The sequence below is a fragment of the Lynx canadensis genome, chromosome C1, assembly GCF_007474595.2.
Source record: "Lynx canadensis isolate LIC74 chromosome C1, mLynCan4.pri.v2, whole genome shotgun sequence".
Lineage (NCBI taxonomy): Eukaryota > Metazoa > Chordata > Mammalia > Carnivora > Felidae > Lynx > Lynx canadensis.
Window position 1 is genome coordinate 6,578,814 of NC_044310.1, and position 27,773 is coordinate 6,606,586.

The 27,773-nt window shown below is 62.3% G+C and overlaps 1 protein-coding gene across 1 annotated transcript; it reads left to right on the forward strand.

Annotated features, from left to right (window-relative positions):
• TMEM201 (transmembrane protein 201) lies at window positions 1-27,680 on the forward strand. The gene is made up of 11 exons (XM_030324102.1): window positions 1-113; window positions 7,176-7,296; window positions 7,790-7,984; window positions 9,178-9,354; window positions 10,871-11,220; window positions 11,810-12,013; window positions 17,322-17,554; window positions 21,739-21,810; window positions 22,362-22,661; window positions 23,495-23,632; window positions 24,856-27,680. The coding sequence occupies exons 1-11, from the start codon at window positions 1-3 to the stop codon at window positions 24,951-24,953; spliced, it is 2,001 nt and encodes a 666-aa protein (XP_030179962.1). The 3' UTR covers window positions 24,954-27,680.
• The last annotated feature ends 93 nt before the right edge of the window (window positions 27,681-27,773 follow it).

Here is a 27,773-nt window from a genome sequence, read left to right on the forward strand (position 1 = left end):
ATGGAGGGAGTGAGCGCGCTCCTGGCCCGTTGCCCCACGGCCGGCCTGGCCGGCGGCCTGGGGGTCACGGCGTGCGCCGCGGCCGGCGTGCTGCTCTACCGGATCGCGCGGAGGTGAGTGCTCGCGGCCCACGCGGCCTCGACCCGCCGCCCGCCGCCCGCCCCGGCCGGCTCCGGGGCCGCACGGCGCCTCCCTACCCGCGAGGCCGCGGCGTGGGGGTGGGGGCCCGGCCCGTGTGCCCCCGCGCGGCGACCCGTTCTGCACGCTTGCGTCCCCGGGGTGGGGGCCGGGTTTGGAATCTGGGGTCGGGAAGCGGCCGGGGTGGAGGGGTGGGCCCGGGGGATCCCAGGAATGCGGGGCGGACGACGACAGCCAGCGCGTGGGTTACAAACTTCCTCCCCCACGGAGACGCGTGCCTGCCGAGCCGCGCGATCTGCAGGGCCGCCCCACGCCCACCTCGGCGCCCGACACCCGCGGGAGATTCCAGCGGAGATCGGACTGCGCGGTTTTCCACCTTCAGCCCAGCTCCCTGCTCCTCGGGCGCGCTTTGGGGTGGCAGGGCACTAGCCGGCACTTTCTGGTCTGCATACGCGGTCTCAGGCGTTGTTCTGATTTCACGGGGGCCCGGTCAGAGTCACAACCCCTTGCTCTCTCTAGAGAAGGAAGCTGAGGGACAAAAGAGCTAAATTGCCACTAATTAGAAGAGCCACCGTGCGCACCGAAGCCTGGCCCTGGAGCCTGTATTCCTAACCCCTGGGCGACACTGCCCCCAAGAGCTGGAAAGCCTGATGATACTCTTAAATGGGCTGGGGCTGCTGCTGAGCTGAGCTGGTTCGATAGTTGCCCCAGCCCTTGGCAGGGCTCAGAGATCATGCTGACCCCCATATTCAGAGCTGGCCTCTCTGATGGGGCCCCCAAGATCAGGGATTAAAAAGCTTAGTGGCCTCCTGCTTCGGCAGGGCCTCAGGAGCAGCCCAGCTGTTTCCCCATCTGATCCAGGCTCTCAGAGGACAGGCGGGGGGGAAAGGTGGGGTTGTGCGAACGTTCTGGGGACAGAATGGGATCTGCAAGGGACCTGCAGAGCTCGGGTTATGAGGTGAGAGAAGAGAAGGAACTTGCCTGCGGTCATGTAGCAAGCGGCTAGAGCTGGGATTTGAACCTGGGCAGTCTGGCTGTTCTTCCTTAATCGCCGCTATGTACTGCTTCTCACCCAAGGGAGAGAGAAGTGAGGGTGACTGAGTCACAGGCTTCCTGGAGGAGGAAGGGTAGGAGGGACATCAGCTGCATCTGCAGGATGAGCCAGACTGGCAGGCCGAGGAGGGGGTGGCCTCCCAGGGGAAGATAGCTGGGATTGAAGGAGCTCCCAAGGGGGCCCCTGACACCCCACGTCTCCCAGTGGCCCAGTCGCTGCGCAGTTTCTGGAAGCGCGGCCAGCGGGTTCAGAGTGGTCATTTTATGCAAGGGAGCTGAAGTGCAGAGGCAGGTGGCCATTTGCTCTGCTTCCCAGGGCATGTGGACAGCAGAGCAGAGGCCAGGGCCCGGTTTGTCTCCGGGACGCCGCTGCCTCCCAGTTACACTGGGATGGGGCGAGTTGCGCTAAGGATCAGGGCCTGGGCCAAGCTTCAGTTGTGTTCCGTGTGGCTGAATTTTGACTGGGTTTGCTCAGTGTCCCTCGAGCTGCTATGATTGTTCTCAGGGGTGCTGTCTCCCCGCCCGGGCCGGCAGCCACGGCTTTTCCTCCCTGGGAGTCTGGAGACTTGGTGCATTGCTGGCCAAGCTGGTTCCGAGGGGAGCCCCGAGGGTACCTGGAAGGCCTTTCACTCCAGCAGCACGACACCAGGGTGTCACCGTGTGGCATCGGGACCTCTTGGTTGGGCTGAGAAGGACCAGACCTTTCCCAGGATGCTCTGAGATTTTCAGAAAGCATTGGCTTTTGTCTGGGCGTCATAAATTGGCCACTGTCACGATTCACAGGCAAGACCAGGCTTGCAGAGACTGAGCCCTTCTCCCTCCGGCAGGGAGAACGCTGTGACTGGGGAGCGTTGGCTTTGGCCGCACCATGGGTTTTGAATGACCCTCGGGAGGTCATGTGAGAGTTGTTTCTGGAAAGTGACTTGGCCAGGTGGGTGTCTGTGGGCTCAGCAGTGGCGGAGATGACAGAGGGATATAGAGGGAAGACTGCCCCCCCCCCCAAGCCTGGGGGAGAGGCCAGTTCCCTCCCCAAAGGACTGCAGCCCTCCCAACGCCGCAGTCTTTCCCAGATTATCATCAGTAACTCACTGCTGATGACCCGCGGAGGCACCTGCACACTGCTACCTCGAGAAACCCATTCTCCAGATGAGGAAACCAGGGCTTGGAGGAGTTGGGCTCCTGTCCTCCAGTGCCTGACTGTTAAACAGCAGATCCAAAGGGGCGCCTGGGTGGCTCAGTTGGTTAGGTGTCCGACTCTTGATTTCGCCTCAGGTCATGATCTCATGGGTTCAGCCCCACATCGAGCTCTGCGCTGATGGCCTTGAGCCTGCTTGGGATTCTCCGTCTCCCTCTCTCTTTGCCTCTCCCCACTTTCGCCCTCTCTCTCCCTCTCTCTCCAAGTAAATAAATAAACTTTTAAAAATATTAAAAAACAAACAACAAAAGGCAGCAGATCCACTCTAGCCTTTCAGCTCCTAACCAGGCCCCACACTCGCTGAGCACACGCGGGAGGCCAGCACTGTCAGCGTGGGGTGGGAGCCCGACTTACACTTCCGTGGGCTTGCTGGCCCAGCCTCCACGTGGTCATGATGGCTCCTGGGGCCTCCCCCACCCCAGACCCCCCACCTCTGGACTCTGGGGCTCAGCATTGTGTCCAGGGTCCATCTCGTGCCAGCTCCTGCCTGCTCAGGGCCTCAGGGGCCTCCCCTCCCGTGGTGTTTATTGCATTGTCCACTGGTGTTTGGAGACCGAAGAGAGCGGCCTCCTGGGTTAAGTAGCAGAGCCTCTTCCTGGCCTCCAGAGTCCCCATTTCCCGCCCGCCTCTGGCCACACTCATGGAACCGCACGCCGGCTGCGGGGCCCCGCTCCCTGGAACCCCGCCGGGTGTCCCCTCCCCCCCGGGCCTAGCAGTCCCGTCTGTTTGAATGCCGTCTGCTCACTTTGCCCTGCTGACCATTCTTTAGGGTGATGGCAAATGCTCTGCTTGTCGGCCTTTCCTGTGACATCTGTCACCAGCTGCCCCGCGAAGTTGCTGTTCTTGTCCTCGTGTCCAGATCAGAAGTGGAGAGCTGTGCCTGTTTCCGGCTCTCAGACACCTAGCATGTGCTCCGTAATCACAGGTTGCGCCGAGGGGAAGGAGGGCGGTCGGCCGTCTCCAGGCCAGGTCTCCCCTGGGGGAGGTGGACCCGGGGGCCGTCTTGTGTCACAGGACTGCCGTGGATCTCCCTGAGGTTTGCCTTGAGGCTGGGTGTGAGGCCTTGGAGGCCCCGGGCGACACCAAGTTGCCTTTTTTTTTTTTTTTTTAAGTTTATTTATTTTGAGAGAGAGCGAGCGTGAGTAGAGAAGGGGCAGAGAGAGGGGGAGAGAGAATCCCTCTGTGCTGACGGCGGAGCTCGAAGTCACAAACTGTGAGATCGTGACCTGAGCCTAGATCACGAGTCAGACACTTAACCACCTGAGCCACCCAGGCGCTCTGACACCAAGTAGCTTTTCGGCGCTGCTGGTGCCGCAGCCCAGGAGATACCTGCTCGGTGGGCAGGGCCACGTGTGTTGTCCATTCAAGGCACAGAGGAGCAGGTGAGGAGCCTCCTGGGGGTCCAGCAAGGACCCCCTCACCTGTGAGGCTGTCCTGGGCTGTCCTCTTGGGGCCCTTCGAGAGGCTAACCTCCTGGTTCCTGAGGGAACCATCCTGACTCTCCTAGAGACGGTCTTCCAGACCCCACCCAGCTGATGCACGGTGCCCAGAGTCAGAAGCTATATATATGCCAGGCCCCTCCTGGGAGGCTGGGTACTTCTCACGGCCTGGTGGGAACATTGACACGACAGTCTTCCCCAGACTCGAAACCCCCTCGGATAGGGATTAAGCCCCATCCCTGTGTCTCCTCCACGCGGCACCGGCACCGTGCTGGGCTCACAGCAGGCGCCCGGGACCTAAAGCTGCATCCCTCCGATGGCGGGCTCCCTCCTACAGCAGACACCCCTGCCCCCATCTGTAGGAGATGGCAGGATGCCCGGGCATGAGCTTTGTTTTAACTAAATGCGTGTCGGGGCTGATGGGGCAATACCGTGGTCGGGGTGGGGTGTGTTTGGGACCTGCGGAGGGGTGGGTCCAGAGCATGTAGCTGCCCCTTTCCCCTCCCAAGGGGCCCACCCTGCTCCTGGCCGCTTCGGGTCTCCTCTGGCTCCAGCAGAGCCCGGGAGCTCAGCACGCGGGCGGCAGAAGCTGGGTGAACCCTTCCAGATCCTCCTGGCCGCCCACCTGCTGGGGCCCAACCTTCCCCCCAAGGCCGCCTGGCCAGGGACCGTCTCAGTCTTGCCTGTGTCACAGGGATGTGCCGTCTTGTTACCTCAGAACTCCTCCCCGGCTCAGAGTGGTGCGTCCGAGAACCTCCCTGGGCTGGGGGTCGGTGGCTGGGGGAGAAGCGGTTTGGAGATTTTATGAAGGGACCTGGGGGGACCTCCTGAGCAAGAGCAGGACCAGCGCTAAGCTGGCTCAGAACAGACCCCACCCTCCCGTGTCAGGCCTGGTACAGGTAGAGGTGGAGGTGGGCGCAGCCCAGGTCGGGTCTCACGCGCGGAGCCCGAGGAGAGGCGTCGCTGGTGGGGGAGCCGACTCGGGCCCGGCGTCCGAGCGCTCGGTGGCCCGTGGACCCCCCCCTACCCCCCCACCCTCATCGCCACCCTGGACAGGGATTACCACGGGCTGAGAGTGACAAGCTAGAGCCACTGGCCCCCGGGACCAGAGCTAATCCCCTGCCTCCCCTTCCTGCCACCCGCTTCCAGGCCAGGCTCGTTTCCTGAGCGACAGGGCTGGGGGTTCAGAGTGGAAATGATGGCTTCCTGGGGCAGGAGGGGCTCCGGGGGCTCCCTGGGCCCAGAGCCACAGGTCCTGATGGCCTGCATGGGTTCCTGGGGCCTGTGTCTTTATCTCCTGCCCAGCTCTCTCTTTATTCTCAGACCTCCAGCTCCTCTGCTTGGCTTCTCTCCAGAGGCTGAGTGTGTCGTGGAGGGATGTCGAGGAGGCCCGCGGTGAGAATGGAGGGAGCCGGGGGTCAGGTGAGAGGTTTCTCACCCTGCATCGTCACTCACTGGGACGTGCCCCTCCCCCCCCCGCTATGACAAAGAGGCCTGTGAAGCAGGTGCAGATCACAAAGAGAAAGCCAGAGTGCCAGCATCCAGGCAGAGCGGGTCTCCCCGCCTCTCACCTTGCCTGGCGCCGCCTTCCACTGCTCTTAGCGTGGAGCCCAGGGACGCCGTCAGCTTGCCTTGTGCCAAGCGGCTGCCGGGCTCAGCACTTTCCTAAACTCCCTGGTTTACCCTCTCAGCAGCCTCCCTTCGGGGCAAGGCTTATCGTTATCTCCATGGGCCAGATAAAGAAGTGGACGGTCCGGGAGGCAGATGCCTTTCCGCAGAAGGCCACACCACAAAACCGTGACCGCGGTGCCACACTGCCCGCTGCTGCCATGGCCAGGCTTTGCTCTGGCCTCTTGCTGTTGACAAGATGTGGCGGTCCCTGGTCCCTCATGAGGGCTTTGGCCTGAGCAGGGGCAGGGAGTGTGCCGCTGTGGTTGCTGGGGGTGATCCAGGGTGCCCTCTGTGGACCCTGGGGCTCCTCCTTGCGGCGCCTGGATGCATATCCTCCTCTCCCCCCTCCCCTTCTCACCATAACTACCACTTACTGGGCATTTAGACTGGCATTACTTCCGATCCTTGACACGCTCTTGTGCCCGGTTGGCAGGTGGTTAAGACTGAGGCCCGGACAACCCTCATAACCTGCCCGCGCTCAGTGGGGGGTGATGGAGGGACACGGCCAGGAGGCAGCTGCGGTGTCAGGAGCTTCCTTTGAGGCCCCCGACAGGCCCGGGGACAGGAGGGTGACAGAGCTGGCCCTTTGCGTTGCACAGCACCTTTACGTGTCTGGTGTCAGTGGATGGTTGTAACATGGACGCACAGGTTCTGTGACCGCTCGCGTTTTGCAGGGGCAGGCCAGGCTGGGAGAGGAGGAGCCTCCTGGGGCTCACATCTAGAGGCTGGCAGAGCCAGGACTCCTGGGGTCGTGCAGCACGTGTGGTGCGGCTGCCCAGTACGTTAGGGGCCCAGGCAGCGCCCCAGATCTGGAGGTGGCCTCTGGGGGACGACAAGGGGGATTAGGAGCCACGAGGCCGGGACCCCAGGGCTCAAGCAATTGCCACCCATCGCCTGCATTGTTTCTAGATCCCTGGGACTGGAGGCGTTTGTTGGGCAGTTGCTGTACTCCCCCCTTCCCTCTCCCTCACCCCACCCTGCAGCCAGTGAGGTGGGTGGAGGGGCCCAGAGCACAGATCCCCCAGTGTCTGGGCCGGGATTATCCTACAGCCCCCACCTGTCACCACATGTGTGGCCAACGAGGGCCACTGTGGATTGCCTGCCCTATCCCTCCAGCAGAGAGGGTTGGCTCCAGTCTGAGCAGCTGTCCCTAGTCCCCGCCCCTCAGCCTCCTTGACCTTACCCTCTTGGGGTTTTTTTTCATCTTTGGAGCACAGGAGGCTCCTGCCATCTGCAAACTCCCTGAGGAGCACTGTTTGCACAGCCGAGGGACAGGCTCAGGAGGTCTTCGGGCCTTGGGAGGGCAGTCCTCGAGCCTGGTCACTCTCGGCCCTGTGGCCTGGCAGGTTCTGGTCCGCGTTGCCCCCATGCCTGAGCCCCAGGATACCAGGGGCTGGTGCCACGGTATCTGGTGCGTCTTCAGCTGTCCCCCGGCGCTGGGAGGGAGGAGGCCAGGCTTCGCCTGGAGGCCTGAGGAGACGCTGTCCCCGCCTCGGCCTCCTTGCAGGTCCTTGTGGCCAGCACTCAACCTGCAGCCCAGTCCCTCGCCTCGTCACTTCTCCCGGCTGCGGCGTCTTCAGCTCCGGGTCCCCCGTCCTACTTCCCCATGCTTTCTCTGGTCCCCATAGCACTGGGTGGCGGCACCCTCCCGGCTGACCCCACCGTGTCCTCGTACACAGGATGAAGCCGACGCACACCATCGTCAACTGCTGGTTCTGCAACCAGGACACGGTGGTGCCGTACGGGAACCGCAACTGCTGGGACTGTCCGCACTGCGAGCAGTACAACGGCTTCCAGGAGGTACGGCCGGGTGGGGCCGGCGGGGCCGGGGGCCCAGGCAGCTTGTCCAGTGTCCCTGCCACGAGAAGCAGCGGATCAGGGTTCAGACCGAGATGTTTCCGGCTCTGAGGCCCATCCACCGTTTTGCCTTAGACCAGGGGTCGGCAGGCTTTCTGCAGAGGCCGGATCGTGTTTTCGGTTTTGCGGGCTGTCCTTGCAGCGGCCCTGCTCTGCTAGGTGGTGCAGACCTGAAAACTCGATTCACAAACACAGGCGGCCGGCCCACGGCAGGATTCCGAGGGAGGGGGCAGGCCCCACTCGCGGTGTCTTGCCTGTCGGGCTCCCCGTGAAGCTGCTTTAAAAGAAAGTCTTCCGCCGCTGCTTGTAAAGAAAGGGGGTGTTTGGGATCCGCCGCCACTTCCCCCGGGGTGTTTGTTGCCGGACGGGGGGCATCCGTGGCGGCTCTCCTGAGTCTCTCTCCCCGCTGCTGACTCGGGTCCCCTCCCACCCCCAGAACGGCGACTACAACAAGCCGATCCCCGCCCAGTACCTGGAGCACCTGAACCACGTGGTGAGCAGCGTGCCGGGGCCCCGCCCCCCCGCGCAGCCGCAGCAGTGGGTGAGCAGCCAGGTGCTGCTGTGCCGCAGGTGCAGCCACCACCAGACCACCAAGATCAAGCAGCTGGCCGCCTTCGCACCGCGTGACGAGGTGAGGTGGGCACGAGGCGGGGCCCCGGCCCCCTCCCCCTCTCCCTCCCGCACTGGCCCCACGTTCCGGGTGTGTTATTTCTTCCGTCCCCGTTGGAACACACTTCTCGCCCTCCCTCCATCTCGCGGTTGCTGCCGTCCTGGGGCTCCAAGCCCGGGACGTCATTGTAGAAACCCCAGTGCCGGCCAGAGGGGCGTGTCCCGGGGCAGGGGGAGGTCGGGTCCTTGGGCGCTCCACGCAGACCCTCTTGGACCAGTCCTTTCCGCGTCCCTGAGTCCGTCTTGTCCACTGGCCGGGCAGGCAGTTTGCCCTGCAGTTCCGGGGAGAGGAAGATAGGTGAGCAGCCTGGTGTTAAGAGTTCGCCCCCCGCCAGGCCTCGCCCGCCCCAGGGGTCCCCTGACCGCAGGAGAAGAGCCCGGCTGAGGCCCAGAGACTGTGGCTTTCCCATGATCCCGCCGGGAGGGGAGGAGGCAGGGGGAGACCGGGAACCTGCATAAAGAAGGGAAGGCGTGTGCAGTTTGGCAAGCAGAGAAGCTTTTGTGGCACATTCCGTCCCAGCCAGAGATCAGACCGATAACTCTCCTGGCCACTGCAGACTGAAATGTTCGCCTCCCCTGGCAACAGGGAAGGAGAGGTGTGTTGCTGCCTCTCTGGGAGAAGGGGGGGTGGGACTCGAATCGTCTGAAATATTCCTGGAGCCCAAAGAACCCTTCAGCTCCCACTGAAGCCCTTGGTTCCCTAGTGTTTTCTGGACCCTTGGTCTTAAGCACACGGGCAGGCCTCTGCTTCCATCTAAGTAGCGTCCACCCAGAGCTGGCTTCTCCCTTGGCTCACCTGCCCTGCTGGAGCTCTTGGGACCCAGGAGCGGAACCTGAAGCAGGGACCGCATCCCGAGCTCCTGGCCTCCAGGTGCATCCTGTGCGGCAACAGGACTCGGCTAGAGTGGCTCCTGTCACCTCTGGGCCCCTGCTATGTGTCGGCTTCTGGGCCAGGCCTCACTCCCCGTGGCCAACATCGCCACAGGCAGTAGGAGGCCGTCCGTCCTGTTGGGCACGGAGGAAGCGGGTTGTGAGTGGGCACCACTTATTTGTGGTCACCGCCCTTGTAAGTGAACCCAGATCTGACCTGCTCGACACGAGCAGCCCCGGTGACCCCCCCCCCAGAACCCTGAGCCTCTGTCGTCCCCCCCGCAGGGCAGGTATGACGAGGAGATCGAGGTGTATCGGCACCACCTGGAGCAGATGTACAAGCTGTGCCGGCCCTGCCAGGCGGCCGTCGAGTACTACATCAAGCACCAGAACCGCCAGCTGCGTGCCCTGTTGCTCAGCCACCAGTTCAAGCGCCGGGAAGCCGACCAGACCCACACACAGGTTGGAGCAAGGCACCCCACGGGGCGTTTGGGGAGTCACGGCCCTTGGTTTTGTGCAGGAAACCCCTGCTGAGGGGCTGAGCCCCCCCGAGACTGTAGGCAGCCCTTCAGAGCCGAGACCCTTTTCCTGGAGGCAGTAGCCTTCCCCCGGGACCCCTTTCCCAGCCGTTCACAGGCCCCTTCGTGCCACTGGCCTGAGCAGGTATCCCAAGAAGAGTGGGTCTGTGTTGTAATACGCACATCTGTTTTTTCAAATTTTTTAATGTTTGTTTATTTTTGAGAGAGAGACAGAGCATGAGCGGGGGAGGGGCAGAGAGAGAGGGAGACACAGAATCGGAAGCAGGCTCCAGGCTCCGAGCTGTCAGCACAGGGCCCGAGGCGGGGCTCGAACCCACAGACACGAGATCATGACTGAGCCAGAGTTAGAAGCTTAACCAACTGGGCCACCCAGATGCCCCAGTACATGTGTATTTGTGCGCTTGGGCCAGGGGTTGTGAGGGTCCTATCGGACCCGGGCACTTCCCCGACACAGGCACGTGCTCCCCCCAGCACCCTTTGTGGTGGATACCCCCTGAGGCCCTGTGACTCCCATTTACAGCTGTGGAAGCCAGACTCGGAGTTCCAGAACTTGCAGAGGGCTGGACGCCAAGATTTGAACCCAAGACTACCTGGCCAAAAACTTTTTAATTATCACTATACTTGGTTAATGGAATGTTCTGGTTTAAAAAACCTGAGGTAGTATGCTTCGGATTCTGTGTCTCCCTCGCTCTCTGCCCCTCCCCCACTCGTGCTCTGTCTCTCAAAAATAAATAAAAGGTTAAAAAAATTTCAAAAAGCCTGAGGTAGTAGCAAGTGGATTTAGAAGTAAAAACCATCCCCTGCCAGAGACGTTCCTGCCCAGATGTGCTCTGTGTCCAACTGGCATGTGGTTTCCAGTCTGAGCGCCAGGTCCCTGACCGCGAGGCCACACCACCGGCCCGCACGGCCCGTTTTGCACAGCAGGACACTGACCTTCAGCTTCCCCCCTCACCACTGTGTTCCTAGACCAAACAGCTCGTTTTTTGTGTTTTTTTTGACTGGGTTTTTTTAACTTCAGTTTGGCCGGAGTTCTCTTCTCTGTTTATTGCAATTCCACTGAAAATCACAATAGGAATTTCTGATGAGAACCTGATGAAATGATTAAAAAACTTATTTGAAAGAAACCCGATCACCCTACCACCAAAAGGGTTTCTCTGAAGAACGTGATAGAGCAGTCCCCTGCCGGCCGGGGTGACTTCCCCAGCGGGTGAAGGCCAAGAAAGGAGGCAGATGAGTGGAACCCAGCAGGAAACCTAGAGACCAAGCTGGGATTACGTAAGGGTTTAAGGCGTGAGGAAGGCGCCGCCTCTGACCATCAGGAACCAGGTGGACTCTTCGGCGGGCGCTTGGGGGCGCTGGCCAGGCCCTCGTGCAGAGTGGGCACCGGGAATGGCTGTCGGTGGCTCTGGCCACCCCTCCGACCGGTCTTTCTCCCTCAGAGCTTCTCCTCCGCGGCGAAGGCCCCGGTCCAGGTCATTGTGCTCCGCGCCCTCGCCTTCCTGGCCTGCACCTTCCTGCTGACCATCGCGTTCTATGGCACCAGCAACCCCTTCGCCCCAGAGGCCACCCTGCCCCCGGCCCTGCCGCCCGGTGGCAATGGCTCGGCCACACCTGACAACGGCACTGCCCCCGGGGTCGACGGCTGGCAGCAGCTGCTGGGTCTGCTGCCCGAGCACGCGGCAGAGAAGCTGCGGGAGGCCTGGGCCTTCGGGCAGAGCCACCAGATGGGCGTCGTGGCCCTGGGCCTGCTCACCTGCCTGCTGGCCATGCTGCTGGCCGGCCGCATCAGGTGCGTGTGGGGCCGCGCAGGGCCGGGACTCGGTGGGAGGAAACGCGCTCGGGTTGAAGCCGAGAGGCTCTGCTGGGCACACGGCCACACGCTGGGCTCCGCGGTGTGGCCGGAGCCAGACACGGTCTCTCTTCCCCGGCAGCTGGGAGTCTGAGGGGCGAGAGGAAGGCAAGTGGCCTGCCTGAGAGGGAGCGGTGGCACCCGGAGCCAGCCTGCCCCTCGCCGCTGTGCGCTTGGGCCTCGTGGCGTGCTTTCGTCCCCCTCGGGCGATGACAGTCACCGGCCTCTGCGGTCGTCGGGGGTCCGGGTGGGGCCCTTGTGCCCCCTGTGCGGTTGCAGACCCTGTAATGAGCGGCTTCCGTGTTGGCTCAGTGGCTCTGAGGGAGGTTCGGTTGTATAGACTGGGAGGAACTGAGCTGCTCGGCCGTGCAGCGTGGAGGTGTTGGAAGTGGGAGTCCGAGGCTCCCCGCTCTCCTCTTGGCCCTGGACTCTGTCCTCCGAGCCGGGTTGGGGGGGAGTGGACACAGGAGGGGGGGGGGGTTCTTGTCCTGCTGGGGGCCCTCACCGCCGCCCCCGCTCTGCCCCGCAGGCTCCGCAGGATCGACGCCTTCTCCACCTGCCTGTGGGCCCTGCTGCTGGGGCTGCACCTGGCGGAGCAGTACCTACAGGCCGCCTCGCCCGGCTGGCTGGAGACGCTCAAGTTCAGCACCACATCCCTGTGCTGCCTGGTGGGCTTCACGGCAGCCGTGGCCACAAGGAAGGCGACAGGCACGCGGAGGTTCCGGCCCCGAAGGTCAGAGAAGCAGCAGTGACTGCGGGGGGGAGGACAGACGGACGGACGGGCCCAGAGCAGGGCCCCTGTGACTTGCGTCTTTGTCACCTGCCTCACTCTTGCCCCCGCCCAGCCTAGAGCCCCCCCCCCCCCCCCGTGCTTTCCAGCACCAGCAAGCCACCCTCCCCGCCCACTCCCCAAGTGCCCTAGAGCCACCCACCACTGCCGCACCTCTCTGGCCAAAGAGCCCATCGCTGCCCCCAGACTGGGACACGGGTGGCCCACGCGACCTGCCTCTGACCGGGGGCCTTGGCTGGCAGCGCAAAGAGCCACGCCCTGGTCCTGAGCGGGCGGTGGGGGTCAGGTCCCTGCTGCCTGCCGCTCCTCTCACTTTGCCCCATCTCAGGGGCTGGTGACGGTGGCTGCGGGCTGGGCCCTTGCCGTGTGGCCTGACTGCTCGGGCTGCTGGGCATGGGCGGGTGCTGTTGAGCAGGGGCCAGAGCAGAGCCCCCCGCCCTGTCTCCACATCACTTCCCCGGTCTGTCCTTTCGGTCCTGCCCATTGTCCAGCCAGCCCTCACGGAGCCGGGGACCCAAGAGGACACAGGGCTCGCCGCCGCCGCCCCTCCACCCCCCAGGATTCATAGCTCAGTTCCTCCTCCAAGACCTTCCTGAGACCCACTGTCCCTCAGCCTCCTGCCCTGGGAACAGAGAACACAGTTCTTGGGTCCAGACTGGCCACGGGTGTGTGGGGCGAGGCTCTCCTCGCAGTGGGCCGCAGAGAGGCCCGCTGGCCCTGTGGTCAGCAAGCGTCTTAGCAGCCAGGCCGTGGGGGGGTTCGCCCAGCTGGGGTTCTGAGCAGTCTTACTCGTCTGTGATTTGGGCACTGCTGGGGGCCAGACGGAACCAGGGCACGCACGCGCTGCTCCCTCTTCCGAGACGCGCCTGGCTCTCCCCTGAAAAGGCAGGACTGCAGGGGCTGGGGTGAGGCCTCCTGAGCCAAGGCTGCCCTCGCTGGCTGGCGGTGGAGACCCGAGTGCCCTCGGCCTGCTCCCCCACCCCACGCCTGGTACGTCCCGTCTCCTCCGCTCGCCCCCGCGGGATGCCTGGGGAAAGTTCTCGCTCCCTATGGGCAGCACAGGGCAGGGGCCCAAGAGCGACACACATGGCAGCAGGTCATTTGTCACCTTGTCCCTCTCTGGCCTGTCACCACCCTCCTGACCCCTGGAGCCCCTCGTGGAGGGTGCCGGGCCTCCTGCCTTGTGCTTCCCTGTGAGGCACTTTCCTTTCTGTGGGTCAGGCGGGAGGGTAGGGACAGTGCTGACCCAGAGTCACCGCTCCAGGGGAACAGGGCTGCTACTCAGTAGCTGTGTGGTCCCGGCCAGGCCCCTGCTCTTCCCAGTCTCCGGTTACCATCTGTGAAATGGAAGGTGGGCCTCTCTCCAGGGTCTTTGAATGCTGAACTTGATGTGGATACGTGCGGAGGAAGCACTTAGCCCGGGGCACTGTCTCTGAGTGTCCGTCCCCCCCCTTCCCCCACCTGCGCTGGCAGCAGGCGGCCCAAGGCTGTCTCCATCCAGGCATTCTGCCCTCTGCTGACCCCACATTGGGCCCCAGATTCCTCCAGGGCCGGGGTGCCCTGCCACTCGTCACTCTGAGTATAAGTCTCCCTCCAGGAGTGACCCCGTGCTCTCTCCTTTACAACACATCAGAGCCCGGGGAGGACAGAGGCAGATTCCATGCGTGTGAGGGTCACACTCGGCAAGGGGCCACCAACTAACAGCCCGACGGTCCCCTCATGGGGCCTGAGCCCCACCGTCATGGTCCTCGTGTTCCTGGGGCCCTAAGAAGCCAGCCCACACCACTCACGCCCAGCCTGGCATCCGGATGGGTCTGGAGCGGCCCCCTTAGCCGTGTGGCCTCAGTCAGGGCCCTGCCTGGCTGGGCTCTGCTTGTTCTCTGTAGAGGGCGAGGCGCTAGGTGACTGGCAGAGCCTGCTGGGCTGGGGCGGTGGGGGGGACTGCCCGTCCGCCTGTCCCTTCTCCCCCAGTCAGCCTGCCTGAGGGGGGAGAGGAGGCGGCAGGTACCGGGCGGAGAACTGCTGGTCTGATGGCAGAGCCGCCCTCTTGTGTGGATCCCCTGTTCTCAAGGAAACTGATGGCGTGATGCTAATTACTGCTTTTCTTGGCGTTGAGTAGAAGCAGGACATCTGTGTGTATGTGTGTATTTAAGTTAAATTATTTATAATAACCATAACCGGCTCTCGTGCTGGCCAGGAGCCCCTGCCGAGCAGATGTCTCTCCTGCCCTCTCCGGGGACGGAAAGACGCCCTCGTGAGCCGAGCCTCGTAGGAGGGAGGCTTCCTGCGCTTTTTAGAGTTTTGTGTGACTTTTTAAAATTACGTGTCTGTCCTTTAAAGTTCATGACCTGGAGCATATTCCCAGCGCCTTCTGATGTTACTGGCAACAGCTGAGGAAGTGCAGGCATCACTGGGATCATGGCTTATTAACTGGAAGTGTGTTGCCCCTAACGAGGACCTCTGTCCCCTCCACTGGGGACGACTGTCAGACCGCCTGGGGTCGGGGTGACCGTCTCCAAGACGCGAGGGAGGCACCCCCTTGGCTGTCCTCTCCCTCGGCGTCCGGGGTCCCCGCCACGGGCTGAGCCACCGCCTCGACGCACCTGCCCGGGAGGAGCCCGTGTGTCTTCTGTCCGTGACTGTTGCGCAGTGTCTTGCCCTCTGGTCGTGTAGTAGAACCGTGGACGATTGGCCGGTGACGCTTGCTGTAACCGTACCTCCTGGCCGTAGATGTCTTGTTTTTCATGCTGTATTTTCAATAAATGCCTCCGGGACTCTGCTTTTACCGGCGGCCGTCAGGTACCATGTCTTTTTTGTTTTTTCTTTCACGTTCCTTCAGAGGTTTCTGTGCCGGGGGCAGGGGACGCGGGGGTACAGGCATGCCCACGGGGGGTCAGATTTGGGTGCTGGCGCCGTGGGCATCGGGCAGCTCCGGGCCTGGCTGCCCTCACGTGCCCTGCTGGGTCGTCCTTTCCTCCGTCTCAATAAACTGCTACGTAAAATGTAGTTCTCTCTCTCCTTCTGCTCCCGTCTCGCACTGGGATTGGGTCGAAAAAGACCGGACAGCCCCCTCAGTGTCAGATGGGACACGGTACAGCCTCCTGACCTGTCCCGGAACCCGTCTATCCCAGTGGACGTAGATTCGGACTCAGGGCCGAGTGCCTCTCTGAGACAGGGTGCGTGGGTGCAGGGTGGTCGGGGTGGGGGAGGGAGGAGGGGGCCTTGCCAGAGGAAGCTTCGATACTTGTGAGCTCTCCGAAGCCTGGCAGAGATTGGGCTCTTTTACGGGAGGTTCCCAGGGACCGTCCGCCACAGAGCCACGATGGGAGCTCACTTGGCACTTTATGAGGATCTGCTGGTTGACTGATGTCACTGCGTGTCACGGCAAGAGGGGTCAGACCAAAGAACTGTCTCCTGCTCGGTGCCAACATTCTTAGTGGGATCAGAGCTTGGGAACAGCACCTGTGCCAGATGGATGAGAGACTGAGCTTTAAGCACTGGGGTGGCGGCCCCAGGTGTGAGCAGGATCTGGGAAAAGCAGGGAAGAGCCGGAAAGACGCTGGAAGCCTCTCCCGGGCACAGCTGACCACTTCTGGACCCCGCAGCCCACCTTGGAGCCTCTCCCCTCACTCGCTGGTTACCGGGGGTGGGCGGTGGGGGAGGGTGCAGGAAGCCCAGCGCAGGGTCCTACCGCCTGCCCGACGGGCACTGGCGAGCCCTGCCCCCGTTGCATCCTCTGGGAGGTGCAGGCCCCGGCAGGGGACGGCTTCACACGTGATCAGAGCAAGTTGGCCAACGGTCCCAGGGCATCTTCAGTGAGTTCAGTGTCCCTTCCTCCCCCAGCTAATCCCCGAGGTGGTGGCGCCATTCTGCCATACGGTGTCACTGCTCTACAAATGACGACACAAAATCCTGTTCTCTGTTAAGAGTCAGACTCTATCCCAGCTGTTGTGGGGGTGGGGAGGGAGGTGTCAGACAGGCTTGGGCAGGACAAAGTCAGCACGTGGAGTGCGGGCACGTCCAGCCTGGGGTTGTCCAGACCCTTCTGGTGATTGGCTTGATGAGTTCCTGCCTCGGTTTCCCCATGTCCCCCAAATGCAGGGCCCCGCCCTTGGTTCTGACATCCAGGTGGTCTCCTGGTGCTCCCGGAAGGCATGAAAAGGTCCCATGATTCTCTAGGAGGGCAGCAGCAGACCCCACACTTGCCTCGTAGTAAGAGGTGTTTAAGGGGGTGGGGGTGAGAAGTAGCGAGCAAGTCAGTGGAGTGGAGTGTGGCTAACAGCGCCCTGAGAGTGTGGTCGTGATGGGCACAAGGGCGGGTCCCTTAGGCCCCCGGCTCTGCTGCAGGGCCTGAGCCAGCCTGCCCCTCCATCGGCACATTGTCCATGGCCCCAATTGTCCCTTGGCACTGAGGTAAGGCTGGACCTCCCCCAGCTCCGTCCAGACGGCGGACTAATGTATTAACTGCCTCCGTCCCCCCCTCCCCCCCATAATCGGTTGCCTTAATCAGAAGCATGGTTGACATTCTGGCTTTTGGGGCCACCGGGTCCCATTGTGTGATCTCTCCCATTCTCGAGTTAAAGAGACACTGTCACCTTCCGTCTTTTGGGCAGCCTTGCGATCGTTGACGGGTCTTCTCTAAGCTGGAGTTAGGCTTGCGTCCCGCAAGAGCTCTTCCCCGGGGAGTCCCCAGCCTGGCCGCCCCCACCCCCTCCGCTCCGCAAGGGGCTTTAGAGGAGCGTCCCGGACCAGAGAGCAGCAGTGGGGTTCCCAGAGGCCGGCCCCGGGGAGCAGGGGGCTCCTTGAGCTCAGCTGTCCTGTCAGGAGGCTCTGGGCACGGAGCCCAGAGTGGCGAGGGGCAGCCCGAGGTTTGGCCTTTTACTGAGCGCCTGGCACGGGGGTCGGGCGTTCTTGCTTCAAGGCGAAGGGTCGGCATGAGGTTGGCAAGGGCGACAGTGTCACTTTAATCCCGAGACTCGTAGTGGAGCTAGTTTGCTGTGAGGCTGAGTGGGACCCGAGGGGGCATGCCGGGAGGGGTGGGTCACGCTGGCACCTCCCAGCCACCCGCTCCTAATGGCGTGACTGTGGTCGAGCCGCTCCTCCGCTTCAACTAACGCACGCCTCCCTGGGACCCCGACTCCGGCCCCACCTGGCACCAGGGGAGAGGGGACGGGACCTGTGTGGAGGCCGCCTCCAGGGCCTCCCGGGGCTGACCCTCCTCTTCTCTCCCGCGCCCGACGGGCTCCCGCAGGTGTTTCCCGAGAGACTCGGCCGGCCTTTTCCCCACGAGCCCCAGCCTGGCCGTGCCCTGCCCGAGCGCCACCGGCCCTTCACCGTCTCTGTTCATCCCCACGCCGCCCGGCTTCCTGCCGCTCGCCAGCCAGCAGCTGTTCCGCTCGCCTCGACGGGCCTCGCCCTCCTCGCTGCCGGGCCGCCTCAGCCGGGCCCTCTCGCTGGGGACCATACCCTCCCTGACTCGGGCAGGTAAGAGGCGCTCCAGCGTGGGCAGGCGGGGGACACGGGGGCGCCCGCCGGGCACGGGGTGGGCTGGGGGCGGGAGGTGGTTAGAGCTCCTGCCGTAGAGACGGGCAGAGCTGGGGTCAAACCCCAGTGCCTCCGCTCAGTGGCTGCCTCCGGTCAAGGGTCTTCACCGCCGTGAGCCTCAGTTGCCCTCAAAGAAAACGAGGGCAGTGGTAGAGTAGAACCTGCCCCGGGGGCGTCTGGGGCAAGCGAGGTGACGCGTGTAAGGTTCCTGGAAGGGCAGCGGGCACCCGGTCGACGTCCACGCACGTCAGGGGGCTGTCTCTTCCCACCGTTCCCGCTGTTATTGTTGCTGCCGTTGTTCTGAGACCCCGGGGGCTGGAAGATTTGCCCCTAGCCTTTTGGTGTGACCCAGGGGGCCGGGGGTGGCTCGGGTCCGCCGCATTTATCGAGCGCTGGCTGCACGTGGGCTCTGGTGTGGCTGAGACCCACCTGGTCCTCGTCTCAAGACCCTCTGTCTCCTCCTTCACCTTCTCTGGTGGAATCTTCCTGGGAAGTCCGTTGCAAATCAAATCCAGTTTTTCTTTCCTCATCGCCCTCAGCTCCTTGGGAAGCCACTTGGCCAGACTGGGCTTTGCCTCTTCCTCCGGGTGGGTCCTGGGGCCTGGCTCCCGGGGTAGCAGCTTTGGGGGTGGGAAGCCGCCGTGAGGAAGTATCCCGGCCTCCAAGAATATGGGCGGCATCTGGGTTAGAGCAGGGTTGGTAGGGGCGCCTGGGTGGCTCAGTCAGTTGAGCGTCCGACTTCCGCTCAGGTCGTGATCTCCCACGGTTCGTGGGTTCGAGCCCCGTGTCGTGCTCTCTGCTCACAACTCGGAGCCCGGAGCCTGCTTCGGATTCTGTGTCTCCCTGTCTCTCTGCCTCACCCCGGCTCGCACTCTGTCTCTCTCTCTCAAAAGTAAACATCGAAAAACAAAAAAACAAAACAACGGGCTCGGTGACCTGCGGTCAGGGTCTCCTTTGAGCCCCTCGGCAGCTCGGCCAGGTTGGGGGCTCCAGCTCCAGTCAGGTGCCCCTCTGAGCTCCCGTTTCTTACCCCCGTGACTTGCCCAGGGTCCCCCTGCAGCTTGGAGCTGAGCTTTGTGCCTGAGCTCAGGTTCCTGGCCCTGTCACGTGCAGGTCAGCGGCCTCCCGCATAGGGGGTGGGTCGTACCGCAGGAGGAACGGCTCAGATGGTGGGTGGGATCCAAGGTGGGATTGCCCTGAGTCCAGATGCCTGGACTCCAGATAGTTCTGTGTAACCAGACACGAGCTGACTCCTCCTCTGGGAATGGTCATCCAGCAGAGTTCCTGACCCCCTGCCTGTGGCCCTGGAGCTGGTGGGACCTCTGTGGGCTCTTTTTTTAAAATTTTTTTTTTTTCAACGTTTATTTATTTTTGGGACAGAGAGAGAGACAGAGCATGAACGGGCGAGGGGCAGAGAGAGAGGGAGACACAGAATCGGAAACAGGCTCCAGGCTCTGAGCCATCAGCCCAGAGCCTGACGCGGGGCTCGAACTCACGGACCGCGAGATCGTGACCTGGCTGAAGTCGGACGCTTAACCGACTGCGCCACCCAGGCGCCCCCTCTGTGGGCTCTTTGTGAACAGCATCTAGGGGTGTGGGGGCGACCGTGGAACTCCCTGGGTGTGGGAACCTGGGAGGCCCAGCAGCTGAGCCCTTCCCCCGGAGTGTTCTCTAGAACTCTCCGTCAGGCCTTCAGGTGGGGATGGGGCTAAAGGGGCCCAAGGTGGGGACAGGGGCCCAAGCTCCCAGGACTCCGTGGGACTTGCTGGGTTCAGATCCTGCCAGAGCCCTCTGAGGGCCCTCTTGGGGAGAGAGGTGCCAACTGCAGAGGACAGCAGTCTCGTTTTGCTCTTCGTGTAAAGAATTTTTTTTTAACATTTACTTATTTTGAGAGCCAGCGTGAGCAGGGGAGAGGCTGAGAGAGAGGGAGAGGGAGATTCCAAGCAGGCTCCACACTGTCAGCACAGAGAGCCTGACACAGGGCTCGAACTCATGAACCTCGAGATCATGACTTGAGCTGAAATCAAGAGTCAGACGCTTAACCGACTGAGCCACCCAGGCGCCCCTTGGTTTTTGCTCTTTAAAAAAGGAGGGGCGCCTGGGTGGCTCAGTTGGTTGAGCATCCAACTTCGGCCCAAGTCATGATCTCACGGTTCGTGAGTTCGAGCCCCGCATCGGGCTCTGTGCTGACGTCTCGGAGCCTGGAGCCTGCTTCGGATTCTGTGTCTCTTTCTCTCTGTGACCCTCCCCCATTCACGCTCTGTCTTTCTCTGTCTCAAAAATAAATAAACATTTAAAAAAAAAAAATGAAATAACTGGGGCACCTGGCTGGCTCAGTCAGTAGAGCATGCAACTCTTGATCTCCGTGTCGTGAGTTCAAGCCGCACGCTGAATGTGGAGCCTACTTTAAAAAAAAAAAAAAAAGACCAGTTGATGTCCACAGGGTGCAAGGCAGGGACCGGACCTCCGAGAGGCACCTTCCTGCTCCTCCTGTTCCCTGTAGAGCAAACGCAGGGTTGAGAAACTGAGGCGTACCACCACCGCCCCTCCCTCTGGAGAAAAGCCCAGCAGCTGCCAGTCTGATGGGGGCAAAATGAGGGGGCTCAGACTTGCCCAGCTGTAAGCCAGGCTTGGTGATAATACACACGTCATGGGGTGGTTGTGAGCACCTGATGTGGCAGCCAAGTGCCAGGAGCCAACAGCTGCCAGCAGCCAAGCAGGCCCCCAGCCCGTGACCCTGGGAGGGTCTAATATAGACGGCTGTGCCTCCAGGCTGAGGTGGGCATGATATCAGGGAAGCTTCTAGAACAAAGGCCTCAGCAGACACGACTGCTGGCGTTAGTATGGGATGAGAACACCCGTAACAGCAACGACCAGAGGCTTAGCTCCTCCAAGGTGGCTAAAGGCCATTTTGCTTGTACCCCGAGTTGCTAGTAGGATGGCTTTCCTCGTTTCCCCTGAGCAGAGACGTCTTTCTCTGTGCCCGGTGGCTCTTGAGTAGAATGTGGAGAGGGGAGATGCCTGGGGCGTCAGGAGCAGCCCTGCCCTGGGCCCGACACTCCTGGGAGGACTCTCCATGCTCACCCACCAGGACAGCAGAGCTGAGGAGCTTCCATTTCAGACCCCTTGGGAGGGGTGGGTGGCATCCCACCCACCGTGGAGGATCCACGGTCTCCCTGTTACCCTGTGAGGTGTGAGGCAAGGGGACTCGGGAGCAGCCCCGCCCCGGGGGCAGCAGGGCAATTCTGTGGACACAAGCTGGTCTTGGAACGTTCAGTGGTCGGAGGGACCCCAGGGTCTTCACTGCCGGGGGCCATTAACGAAGAGTTTCTGCAGCTCCTTGGCTCAGGTAACCAGGAGGCACTGGTGGTCTGGGGCTCAGGCACTGGGCCAGGTTCTGCTTTCCTGTGTCTCTCTTTCTCGCCCTACTCGCCCCTGCACCTCCCTGATGCAGGCTCATCCCTGCGTCCCTACAGCTCACACCCAGCAAAGAGACTGCTCTCCTAGCATCCATACAACCAGTCCTGCAAAGGACTCTGTGCTTGGGCCACGTGACCACCCTTACCCAGACACACGGGGTTGGCCTGAATCTGTGTCCCTGGGCCTTATGGGGGAAGGGGTGGGGGGAAGGGGCAGGCGGCGTGCTGTGACCAAGGGACCCTCAGAGCCCCAAGGGTGGTGGAACAGCAGTTGCTCGTGATGGCACACGGTGGTCGCTGGATCTTTCCACACTCAGCTCTCGGCTGAGCGCTGGGGGAACACAGGGTACGTGGGGTGTAGTCTCTGCCCTTGGGGTGCACATGACCGAGGAAGAGCAGCGTGTTCAGTGTTCCCTGAGGGGCAGCGCAGGCCGGCAGGCACAGGGTAGTGGAGGGGCAAGACCCCAGAAAGAGCAGGCTACGGGGGGAGAGGGTGGGTGTCAGTGTCTTTATCCCTGAAACGAGAGCAGGCCAAGCAGATCTCCAACAGTAGTTCAGGGAGTCTGTTGAGAGCTTGTGTTTTCGAGAAAGTTCGGCCTAAGTGACAAAGGCTGGATGTCAGCAGAACGGCGGCTGGAGAATGGAGAGGGTGGGTGGCTGTCATTACCACGGGCCTGACCTGTCCCCCTTCTGTTTCCTCTCCAGACTCAGGGTATCTGTTCAGTGGGAGCCGCCCACCGTCTCAGGTGTCTCGATCTGGAGAGGTTCCTGTTCCAGGTAAGGAGGACAGGGAAGTGTGTGGGCCGGGGTTTCCAGAGCATCCTGTGAGACGGGAGGGCAGCCTGGTTAAACATGAGCTTTGGGGTCCCACGGGGTTCTGTGTTCGAGTCTCAGTCCTGCGCCTCCCAGCTCTGCAGCCCTGGGCAAGTGACCAACAGCCCTGTGCCTCAGTTTCCTCTAGTTTCCCCTTCTGTGAAACGGGCGTGGTGGTTTCTAGGATTAGCTGTAATGCTGTCACCCTTATCAGTGATGACTGATGGAGACCACACTCGGGATTAGCTGAGTTAGCTGACCGAAATTAAGTCAGTGCCCTCGGGGGCGGGGGGACGCGGCTAAGGGTCTGAGATCCTCTCCCTTCCCTCAGCTCCTGGCAGGCTCCCCTCTGTCCCCAGGTTTTGGTACAGCCTCATCTTTCCTCTCCGGTTAACAGAGGAAAAGCACCGGGAACCACGCAGCCGTATCAGGGATAACGGTGCCCGTAGCAAACATTCAGCCTTGTTTTCATTCCTACCGTAAGCCGTCGTTTCTGCCGTCCTCCCGCCCTCCAGATTACTTCTCTCTCCTGTCGGGATGCTGTGCCTCGTCCCCACTCCCTTCCCCGGCGCCCTCCGTGGCCGGCTCCGTGGCCTCCAGCTCTGGCTCTCTGCGCCACCGCAGGCCCCTCATCAGCCCGGCCCGGCTCAACCTGAAGGGGCAGAAGCTGCTGCTGTTCCCGTCGCCCCCCGGGGAGGGCCCCAACACCCCCAGCAGCTCAGACGAACACTCGCCCCACAACGGCAGCCTCTTCCCCATCGAGCCGCCGCACGTCCCACAGAGATCGCCGGCGCAGGACACGAAGCTCACTGTGGGTACGAGCCCCCCCCCCCCCCCCCCGCCCCGGCCGCCCTCCCAGGAGGTGGGAGAGCCCAGCGGGGCCCACGACGGCGCCTGTGGTCGTGTGCGGCGCTGGGACGGCCCTGCAGGCGGCCACACGGGGCCTGTCCTTGCTCTTACCGAGCGTGTGCAGCCACTCTTCCCAAGCTCCAGACGCTCCCGGCCTGGCTTCTGGTGACCTTGAACGCTCCAGGACATGGCCTTCCGTTGGCTGATTTTCTTTTCTTCTTTTGCAATTGACCTTGAGGGTCCTTTGTTCCTTGGGATGGGTCAAAAGCACGTGATACCGTGCTGGGCTGCATCTGTCTGGTCACGGATGTTTTTGTTGTGCTCAAGTGATGCTCTGTAAAGCATCTTTAAATTTTTAAAATTAGGCTTCAGCGTTTAAAATTTTGAACTTTCACGTTAACATGTGGATTTCCTGTGTCTCTTACGATGTCGGAAGGCCCGGCCACAGCGGGTCTGAACACTGGCCAGACAGGTGGAAGGATGGGTTGAGATCCCAGTCCCAGCCTCTGCCACCCCGTGCCCCGCCCTGTGCCCCCAGAAGCCGCCTTGTGGCCGCCGTCCGCCTGTTGGCGACCGAGTTTGCTGCTGCGCGTCTATAACCAGCTCCCTTCACGGCAGCCACGTGGCCGGGATATGCACGAGGACCTGGCCTCCCCTTGCCCGGGGTAGGGCAGGTGGGCTGGGACGGGCGCGGCTGGCCACATCTGAGGACCGTCCTGGGATTGGAGGTAGAGCCGGCCCACGTCTCTGCCTGGGGGTGAGCCGTGAGCACCCGCTGAGACACCTCTTCTCTCCGCAGACATGAGGGCGATGCCAGAAAGAGGCAGTGCCTGCAGCAGCCGCTCCATCAAGAAGGAGGATGATTCCTCTCAGTCCTCCACCTGCGTGGTGGACACCACCACCCAGGGGTGTGCGGAGGAGGCCGCCGCCTGGAAAGGTCTGTGCTCCGATTGGGAGGGGGGCGGGGGAGGGGCGGAGGGGCTGTGGGTCCGCAGCCACGGTCACCTGGTCCGTCTGGGACCCTGAGAGAGAAGGCCCTCCAGGGCCCTCGAGTGACAGAGGGCAACTAGAGAACCCACCCAGCGCCTTCTAGGTCCAGCTACCGCCCGGCGTACAACGTGGCCACCCTGGGATCAGGCCCCATCAGCAGAAGGTCATAGGGAGCTGTTTACGTTTAAGACAAAATTTTTTTAATTTTTTTTTTAATGTTGTTGTTTATTTTTGAGACACAGAGAGACAGAGCATGAGACAGAGGAGGGGCAGAGAGAGAGAGAGAGAGAGAGAGAGAGAGAGAGAGAGACACAGAATCCAAAGCAGGCTCCAGGCTCCGAGCTGTCAGCTCAGAGCCCGACGCAGGGCTCAGACTCATGGACTGTGAGATCGTGACCTGAGCCGAAGTCAGATGCTTAACGGACTGAGCCACCCGGGTGCCCTGGGAGCTGTTTACATTTACCAGAGTTAACATTGTGTAACAGTAAAGACCTAGGTCCTCGGCTCTTCCAGCCACGTTTCAAGTCCCCGTTGCCCTGTGTGGGCAGTGGCTCCTCTGCGCCAGCACAGATATGGGGGGAAGACGCTGGCCAGAGAGCCTGGCGCACCGCGGGGCTAGTGCGGGGGCTGCAGGCACAGTATGAGGTCAAATCCTGGTTCCAGGTAAAGCACCAGGCACGCTGTGAGCACCCAGAGGCCAGCACAACTGCCGGTGTCCCCAGGGGACACGCGTGTGGAGAAGATGGATGGACAGTCACGAGGGGAGTCTTTCTGCAAAGATGGTTCCCTGTCTCTGGAGCCGACAGGAAATGGGTGCTGTCCCCAGAGCACAGACCTGGGGCGGGAACCCCGGTCCGGAAGCCTGGGCGGGGTACTGCTCCTCTAAAGTGTCTCTTTTCTGTCTGTAAAGTGGGGGTCATGCCCCCAGGCCCCCTCATGGGGTACGAGTACAGCACACCCAGTCCTCGCCTGGTAGCACGGGCTCAGGAGACGAGGTGCCTTCCGGGAGGCAGGACTTGGCCCACTGACCCTACATTCAGGGGTCTTTCTGGGCAGGGAGGCTCCTGGGAGCAGGGCCTCGGGCCCCACAGCTGCATTTCCGGTGGGCTGGGCCGGTGGGCTGCTGCACGGGGACCTTTTAACTGGGTCTCTTGGCTCTCTCTCTCAAAGGTCGTGTTGGGCCCTCCCTGGTCCGGGGCCTCCTGGCCGTGAGCTTGGCTGCCAACGTTCTCTTCACTTCGGCCTACCTGTACCAGGTCCTGCGCTGACCCGCGGTCCGCGGCCCCCGGCGCCCGGAGGGGCCTGGAGACGCCCAGGTGCACGCTGCTTTCACCACTGCCGGCCTCAGAGCCCCCCTGAGGGGCTCCGCCATCCTCGCCAGGGCCTTTGACCTCGCTGGGCCGGTCCTGCCTTCGGGACCCCTGCACCTCACCTGGCCGACCGCAGGGCTGAGCGTGTCCGTGGGGTCACTCTCCTCCCTGCCCGTCTCCTTGGCCGAGATCAGTTGTGTTTGGTGCTGACCCTGATCCTGAAGCCAGGGATCCCCGAGGGGCCGTGGGGCCCTGCGGTCCCCTCCCTGCCACCCGGCCCGCCCGGCGGGAGTGCCACTACTGTAGCTACAGCGGGAGCTGGCTGCCTCTGGACCCTGTGCTGTGGGGCTGTGCCCGCATCTCGTACTGTATCTCCCCATCCCTCTGCGGCTGCCTCGGCTTCCCTGGCGGGGGGTGGGGGAGGGTGGAGGGACGGTCCCTGTGTCATTCGCTCTCGACCCTGCCCGGTGAAGAACAGACCCCTTGGGCAGGCCCCCTAGAGGATGGGCATCACCTGCCCGTGTCTCCCCCCGTTCTGCCAGCCCCCTGGCTCTCCTGGGTGGGCAGGCGGGTACTTGGGGTCCCCGGGCCAGGGCCCTTCGGAGTTCCAGTGTAAGCACCCTGCTGCCCCCGGCCAGCCTCCCTTCTGCCCGCTTGTGCCCCTATTTTATTACCTCTCGTGACCTTCCCGGGCAGCGGCCCGTTACCCCGAGAACACTACCCAGGGCCCACCCTGCCCCACTTCCAGGCCTGCGCTTCTGGGCCCCTCCCTCGCGCACCGCCCACAGGGGCCTTGCTCAAGCCCCCAGCCTGCACTGCAGGACGGGCCCCGTCAGCCTGCAAGTCTCCAGGGAGACCACTCCCTGCCCTGCCCCTGCCCCCCCATGAGCCTGGCCCCTCCTTGCCCCTGAGACCCTACTTTTCTCCCTTTCATTCTGCTGCCTCCATGGGCTCCGTGTGGCCTCTGTTTCCAGGCCACCCGAGCTCTCATTCCTTCCCACTCCGCCGCCCCCTCAGGCCCTGCCACTGCTCCTACAGCCCGGCCCCCTCCCCTCCCCACCCGTGCCAGGGTCCTGTCCTGCCCCCGAGAGGAGGAAGGAGGGCCCTTGGTCTGGCACAGGGAACCCCCCCACTGCTGTGAGGAGGGAGTGTGTGTGTGCATGTGGCCGTCCGAGCCCCGCAGCCCCTGCCCCCCGGGGCCTCGCACACAGGTACCGGCAGCCTGTGTCTCACACGGGCATGTGCACCCGGGGAGGAATTGGCAGCCTTGGTGAATCCTGAGACTTGGCGGCTGGGGGCGGGTGGTGGTGGTGAGGGCAAGAGGAAGGGTCTTTATCATTCAGGGATAAAGTTTAATTTTATTTTTCTACACATTTTTGCCAGGTAAGGCATTTTGCTGGTAAGCAGGATGCCCCCAGTTCTCCCTGCCAGGGAGGTTTCGTTTTTTTAAGCCTTGGGTGCTTTTTTAGTGATTTTTTTTACCATGTGGGGAAGGAGTCGCTCTGACTTTCCCTCGCTCCTCTTCCCCCCACTCCTGTCCTGAGAGCTGTTTCCCGCCCTGCCCCCCACCCCGGGACGTGGGGGGTGGGGGGGGCCGGGGGCCGCACCAGGACCCTGCGTCCAGCTGCCAGAGATGATTCCAACTGGAAGATGGTGCTTCTTGGCCCCCATTTGTATAGTGGGCACGTGTGTCCAAGTTTTTAAATTTTCTTTTTTGCCTAACGAAGCCAAACTCCATTCCCTAGTACCCTTCCTCTGTGGCTCTGAGGAAGCCCCAAGAGTGCCCTCTCCTCTCCTCGGCCCCTCCCGCCGGGGACCGCCGGTCCCCGCACCCCGCAGGGGCCGGGGAGAGGCCAAGTGGGGAGGGGGGCTTACTTATGTTTTCTCTCAAACAAAAAACAACCTTATTTTTCTTTACAAAAGCAAAAAAAAAAAAAAAAAAAAAAAAGCAAAAAAAAAGGGAAACCAAAAAAGATACCAACCTTTGAACTATACCTTAGTCCGTCTCGTCTGTTCTGTTCACTGGGCGGCTCAGGCCTGGGGGAAGCGTCCTGGAAGTCAGTTCACTCCTGCCTTCAGTACAGCGTTTTGAGGGTGGGGCCCTGGGGCTTCTGGCGGCGATGTGAGTGCAGCGTGCCGCCCCTGGAAGGCTCAGGGATTTGAACGGGAGACCAGCTGCGCGGGGCAGGCCTGCCCAGGAGGGGCGACCAGAAGCTTGCTGAGCAGGGAGCCAAGGACCGCATGAGCAAGGGCTCCGGCAGAAAGTGCTGACTGTCGCCGCAGAAAAGCCCATCATAACCAGCAGTCCCCAGCCTGACCCCAGAGCTACAGGGGCAACGGACCTTGTTTCCTGAGCCCCTTCGGGATGGCCCCCTGGTCCTCCGAGCAGCTGGGGCTCGGCATCGGCCCCCAGGTGAGCAGACCCAGCTTCAGGCCCAGCCTGGGCAGGTGCAGGGTGGGCCTGGAGAAAGCAGTTGAAGGTGCCGCGCTGGACAGAGACTGAGCCAGGAGACTGGGGACAGGGCCCAGGGGGTGGGCCTCCTTAGTGTCCAATGTATGAGCTCTGCTCGGGCTGCCCGGTGACCACAGGGTCTGTGTTTCTGTGGGCTCAGTTTAACTCCAAAGTAACAGGTGAGGGGATGATCAAACCGCAGCACAACGCAGGGGCACAGCCTCAAGGGGAGGATGGGGGGTGGGGGTGGGGTGGCTCCCGGGGGGCATTCGGGAGGGGGCCGGGCTGGGCCAGTCACTCTTCCCAGAAACCGGCCCTCTGGGATG

Excerpts from the sequence above, each read along its gene's own strand:
- TMEM201 (XM_030324102.1), top strand. The coding sequence starts at position 1 with ATGGAGGGAGTGAGCGCGCTCCTGGCCCGTTGCCCCACGGCCGGCCTG. Across the intron at positions 12,014-17,321 it reads CGGAGGTTCCGGCCCCGAAG|GTGTTTCCCGAGAGACTCGG; the intron begins GTCAGAGAAGCA and ends GGGCTCCCGCAG. Across the intron at positions 21,811-22,361 it reads TGGAGAGGTTCCTGTTCCAG|ATTACTTCTCTCTCCTGTCG; the intron begins GTAAGGAGGACA and ends CCCGCCCTCCAG.